The sequence below is a fragment of the Acartia tonsa genome, chromosome 2, assembly GCF_053477335.1.
Source record: "Acartia tonsa isolate MP-2025a chromosome 2, ASM5347733v1, whole genome shotgun sequence".
Lineage (NCBI taxonomy): Eukaryota > Metazoa > Arthropoda > Copepoda > Calanoida > Acartiidae > Acartia > Acartia tonsa.
In genome coordinates this window covers 57,969,304-57,975,321 of record NC_137261.1, presented here as the reverse complement: position 1 = coordinate 57,975,321, position 6,018 = coordinate 57,969,304, and the positions used below count along the sequence as shown (strand labels likewise).

Sequence of the window (6,018 nt, the reverse complement as noted above, 5' to 3'; positions counted from 1 at the left end):
AAGATATCTTCACCAAGAGAGGGGAAAGTGGAAAGGTAGATTACAGTTTTAGAGGGTCCAAACCATAATCATAGATTATATTTCTGCTTCTATAAAAATGGATTCAACTCCCTAACTGTTAAAAAGGGCATAGCAAAAATATTTTTTGGGTTAGTGTTGACAAAATGTAACTTATTTTTAATTAATTTTTATAAAACATTGGGGACTTACACCATCTAGCATTGCAAAGACTTTTACACTACAGAAGTTATACTTTTTTATTGTCCTATCCCTTAAGATTTGTATGATGAAGCACCCCCCCCCCCCAATAAAAATCTTCAGAATACGCCCTTAATTCTATTTATTTTTCTCCCCCACAATATTATGATAAGATTTTTTAATCATAACATCTTTTAAGAATAACATTATTTTTGCTCAGGTTTTTAGGGTCTATATTTTAATGTATTTCTTACATTCAGCATTAAATTATTGTTCAAAATAAACAGTTAGTTCAGTTTCAATTGAACAATCCTTGTATTAAAAAAAAAATACAAATTTAATAAATTACTATAAACCAAGTAAATAACTATTTTAAGAAAAAATGACAAATGGCCTAATGTACAATATAAAATCAGACTGTTGAGGCGAAATTCGAGATAGACGACTCTGCCCGCAGCTACCGCGCCCACTTTGTCGGCTACGAGCACCAGAACTTCACAGCTGTGGACGAGGATTACGGCCCAGTGGTGCTGTCGCTGAAGCACTACAACGACAAGGCGGAGTCTAGCGGCGGCGACATGAAGGGCAACCACGTGCGTGTCATCCTACGCACCACGTCGGGCACAGTTCACCGCCTGCTGCCGTACTCGGACGTCCGGGAAACGCCGTCCCCCGTCCACTTAGCCAAATTTATCTGCCCCGACTTGAATATAGACAAGTTCGAGCCCATCCTAAGCCCCCGGGCCGGCGAGTTAATCGTGAACTATGACGAACATGTTGTTGTGAATAATTACAAGTTTGGTTGTGTCTATCAAAAGCAGGGACAAACAACTGAGGAACAATTATTCGGCAACCAAACCCATTCCCGGGCCATGGACGAATTCCTCGACATGTTGGGCCACAAAATCGACCTATCCCAACACAGGGGCTACAAGGGCGGCCTCGACACGGTCCACGGCCAGACCGGCAATTATTCTGTGTATCAAATATTTCACAAGCGCGAGATTATGTTCCATGTGAGCACGCTGCTGCCCTACAGCGAGACGGACAAGCAGCAGCTGCAGCGCAAACGCCACATTGGTAATGATATAGTTGCGCTGGTGTTTCAAGAGGCGAATACCCCATTCAGCCCAGAGATTATAGCATCCAACTTCCTGCACGCCTACATTGTGGTCCAACCAATTAACCCGTGCACAGACAACACCAGTTACAGAGTCAGTGTCACGGCCCGCTCGGACGTTCCCTACTTTGGACCCAGCCTGCCTTGTCCGGCCGTCTTCAAGAAGGGTCCTGAATTCAAGGAATTTCTGCTGACAAAACTGATCAACGCTGAAAATGCTTGCTACAAAGCTGAACGGTTCTCCACACTGGAACGTCGGACCCGCTCCTGTTTGCTGTCCAATTTAACGGAACAGCTATGCCAGCTAACTGCTGAATACCTGAACGCCCAAGTTCTGCAGACAACCAAAATTGTTGAAAAAGAATTTAGCCAGTCAGGATTGTTAAACAGCGTCAAAAAGGCCCTGATTGGCCGGAGTAAAAGCTACGCCCCCTCCCAGATGGGGATCATCAATGGGGGGTCGTCTAATCAAAGTAACACAACCCTAGGACCAAAGAACAAGAAGCTGAGCCACGGCAGCGGCGCAGCCAACAACAACCACTCTAATTCCAACAACAACAAATCTTTAACACTGGCCGAAAATATTCGCATGTTGTCGGGGGTTCAATCAAGCGGTGGCAGCACAGAAAATGACTGCATTAGTTGTAATAGTGAGTTCAGTGTGGGGCTACCAGAGAACCACCATCCATCCGACCGTTTGGCCGACGCCAGAGAGGCCATGCTGATGCGAGAGGACATGCCCGACATTGACAGCCCGACCAAGTTTGATTCTGGCCGCGGCAGCGAAGAATCTGGGTCGGCCGGCTCCGCCCATTCCAACTCACCGCCTGGGTCCCGAACCTCGTGTCACCTGTCTCCCGGGCCTGACACCAGGCTACTGCTGCAGACAACCAGCCAGGCAAGTTTGGACACCTCGGACGAGAGCTCCTCGTTAGACAGCCTTGAGTTGGACCAAGTTAGATACATTCTGAAACCAAAACTAAACAAATATTCCAATAATAACAATAATATGTCTTATACCCAGTCAAAGTCACAAAGTCACAACAGACAACAAAAAGTGTCTAACAACAACAGAAGTAGTAGTGAGAATCTAGCAACAGCAGTGGGCACCAAATGTCATATTCACATCACCAACAATAATGTTGTCAACAACCACCAATCTTTAGAGACAAAGACTATTAACAACAACAACATGAGGCAACAGCCGCAGCCACAGTCAACAAAACAACCACTAGACCCGCAGGAAAACGTTGGAAAAGCAATCCTGTTGTTGGACCCGCGTTGCCAGGAAGTGGTCAGCGGTCATGTGACCATGGTGACCGTAGAGGGCGGAGCCGTTGCCGGTCAGCTAGAAAAACTTCAGGGTGAAATCACAAAGCTAAAGGTGGAGAAGTTAGAACTGTTGCGGCAAAATGTGGCCGCCCAGCGGGAGGTTAAACACCTGCGGGAGCGGGAACTACAACTGCAGTGTGATCTGAGCACCGCCTCGCGGGAGATTAACAAACTGAGAAGTGGTCTGAAACAGCGGTTGGTGCGTGAGCTGCCTTGGCCGGTTCCAACTTCAATTAGCAGCACCACTGCAACAACTGCCGTCAGTCAAGAACAAATATATGCTGTACCAATTAAAAACCACAACCAAAACAACCACAACAACAATATAATCCCACAACAAAAGTCAACATCAGTTGGTAATCTGAGCTGCGAAGTGAGTAGCAGCTCTATCTCAACAACCATTGGTCACACAACAACATTATCAACAGCCCAACAACAAATCCACAGCACAGCTCTTGTCAAAATTTCACCCAATTTAGACAAAACTTGGCAAATTTAAGATGATTTAAATACATAATTTTTTTAATTAGTTTTCTTCCCTTTTTATCAAAATCATTAAAAGATTACCACTAATCATTAAATGCTGTTAATTTTTGTTCATTAATATTTCTTGCCTACTTTTGTTGAACATAATTTATTTTCTCCTTTTTCAATAATTTTACCCTGTGATTTTAAATGATTTTAATTACTGATTTTTTTATAATCTGGTGCTATTTGGATTTGAGAGATAGGAGAGGGATTTATTTTTAGTTATTTTTTATCTAATTTATGTGTTTTAAAAAATATATTTGATAATACACAAAACATTTATACTTTTTGTTTAAATTATTTACAGGGTTTTCAAAAGTTATATTTTTTGTTCAAAATTTTAGACAAAAAACAACAAGTTATTAGAACTTTTTTCATTCAAATTGTTAGAAAATCTGTTTTAAAAAACCAGATTTTTTTATGTTGTTTTATACGAATAAAACATTATATTTTTCTCATATAAAGGCTTTAAATTCTTGTATCACGTCCAGTTTTCTTTTACAGTAAGGGATTTTTTATCTGAAAAAAAAACTTTTTTCTTCACACTTTTTAGCTTCTTAACAATATTTATATAACAGGGAGGAAGGGACATTGGGCTGTTTATTGCAATAGTCCTCAAAGTTTTATTCTAATAATTTTTATTCGTTGGTTAAAAACATTGGGAATTTTTTGAGAATTTTGATTGGTTTCTTCATCGAGTGTCCAAAATACTAATTGCAATCTACAGAGGGGGTAATTTTATTTATCATCAGTGGGGATATACATCAGTTTATCGGCCATTGTTCTACCCCTTTAGATGCCTGAATATGTTCACTTTATAAAAAGTCGAAGGCAAAATATTTTCTCAGATAAAATACCCCTTTCCGAGATATTTTTCTTTTATTATTGAACACGGAACAAGAAATTTTTTTTCAGAGATAAAGTGAGATTAAGATTTTTGCAGTAATGGCTTCGAAACCAATCAATATCCACTGGATTAGAACGGGTTTTCAGCAATACTGAAAAATCATGTATTGCATTACATACAATTTTCCACGAATATTAAAGTAAAAATAATAACAGTTTTGTTAGCCCGAGCCTTTGGCTCCTGGAGGCAAACAAAACTGGTTTTAATATTATAATTTTTCATTTTAATATCCACGGAAAGCTGTCTATAATACGAAATAGACAACTAGACTTTTTTTAAAATCTGCAATAGCTTTATTTCTGAAAAAAAATCATGGTTCCATATTTAAAATATCGCGTTGAGAGGTCATTTTTAGTGACACTTTAATACCATTGTCAGTTTTTTATGTCTTTTTTTTGATGATATACAAAATTTCATTCAAAAAAAGATTTCATAGATTTAAAAAAAAATGATTTTAAAAACCTAGAATTAAATATTCTGTCCGTGTACAAAGCACTGTAAGAGGTGTGTTTTAAACTAGTCATTCTATTATATTATTATTATTACATTATTCTATATTTTTTTTATGTATTTTTATACCTTTTTAGTATTTTATAATTATTATACATGTAGTCTGTTAATTATTATTATCATAGAACATTTTTGTTTATCCGTTTTTACTTAATAAACATGTTAAAAATAATTGTTTTATTTCTAGAAGCGAATCTTATCTATAATTAGGGTCGTTCCGTACGTACGTCAGTCCGGAACGGTTAGCTCTTTTTGTTAATTTATTCATTTTTTGGATTGTCCTATTGATTTTAAACTTTGGATAATGATTCGTATAACAGTAAAGTAAGATTTAGGAAGCAAAGCAACTCTATATTAGTTACCAGATTTACAAAACTTTTTTGAAAGTATAATTATCCTATTCATCTGATTTTTGGAACAATGATTCTTTGGACAACAAGGTACAATATCATAAGCAAGGCATCTGTATAATCAAATCCTAACAATAAAAGTATGTAAGGATGTATTTATCGTCACAGAAATCTCTAGGAAAAAAAACAGTTACACTTTTAGTTCAGTGTGTCAATTATTTAAAATGATTTAATTCTTGGGAGTTTTTAGCAAATCATGTTGTCCTTAAAAGCAAGATATGAAAACATGCCATCACAGTTATTTTGTTAACAAATTTCAGGTTAACCCTTAAACAGTCGTAATAAAAAGGGGGGCTTCCCCCCCCCCCCCAAGTGAAAGCTTACTCCTCCCATCAACGATTTGAGTTTTAAAAGAAAATTGAAGAAAAAAAAATTTCAGGGTGGTAATTCTTTTTTATTTATAGCAAAGTTACTCTATAATTAACTTTGTCTGTTCGTCCGTCATTTCGTAACGCTGTTGTGGGGGATATGTGATTTTGCACGGCTGCTTTTAGAGATACTTATCTTTTACATATACACATCTATTCTATATATTGTTTTGTCCGTCAGTTTGTCGGTCATGCTTTAAAAGACATACACCTTGCTTTTCAAAAATTTTGTGATTTCTTTCAGTTTGCATATTTTGTGTATATTCAAAAATCTTACTTTATAAAAAACACAATGAAATAAAAATAAAATGCTTATCTTTTAAAGAAGTAAGTTTTTTTTGTCTGTAGCTTAAGATTTCGATAACAAATTAACTGATTGAGTTCTCTATTTTATGGAAGCTTCTTACAGATTCCTGGATGGTTTTAGGCTATTTAACTTATATATCAAAGTTTGGTTTTAAGATATATCCCCTTACTCGTTCAAATACACACCTCCTAGATGCTAGGAGCGCAGCTTCTACTTCTAGTAACCTATAGTAACAAAATTGCTTTTGAAAAATTATTGTCTTTTTGTGCCATTCTGTAGACAGACTATCAGACTTTTTTGATATTTGGTTGCAAAAATAAAAATAATGCTAAAACGCT

General features: G+C 37.1%; 1 protein-coding gene across 1 annotated transcript; it reads left to right on the top strand.

Annotated features, from left to right (window-relative positions):
* The first annotated feature begins 632 nt into the window (after nucleotides 1–632).
* LOC145312226 (uncharacterized) lies at nucleotides 633–3,457 on the top strand. Its single transcript, XM_080151451.1, has one exon. It carries the CDS (start codon nucleotides 777–779, stop codon nucleotides 3,147–3,149), a length of 2,373 nt encoding a protein of 790 aa, XP_080007577.1. The 5' UTR covers nucleotides 633–776; the 3' UTR covers nucleotides 3,150–3,457.
* Nucleotides 3,458–6,018: the final 2,561 nt, after the last annotated feature.

What these genes read in the sequence shown, in the direction of transcription:
- LOC145312226 (XM_080151451.1), top strand. Translation starts at nt 777, where the DNA reads ATGAAGGGCAACCACGTGCGTGTCATCCTACGCACCACGTCGGGCACA.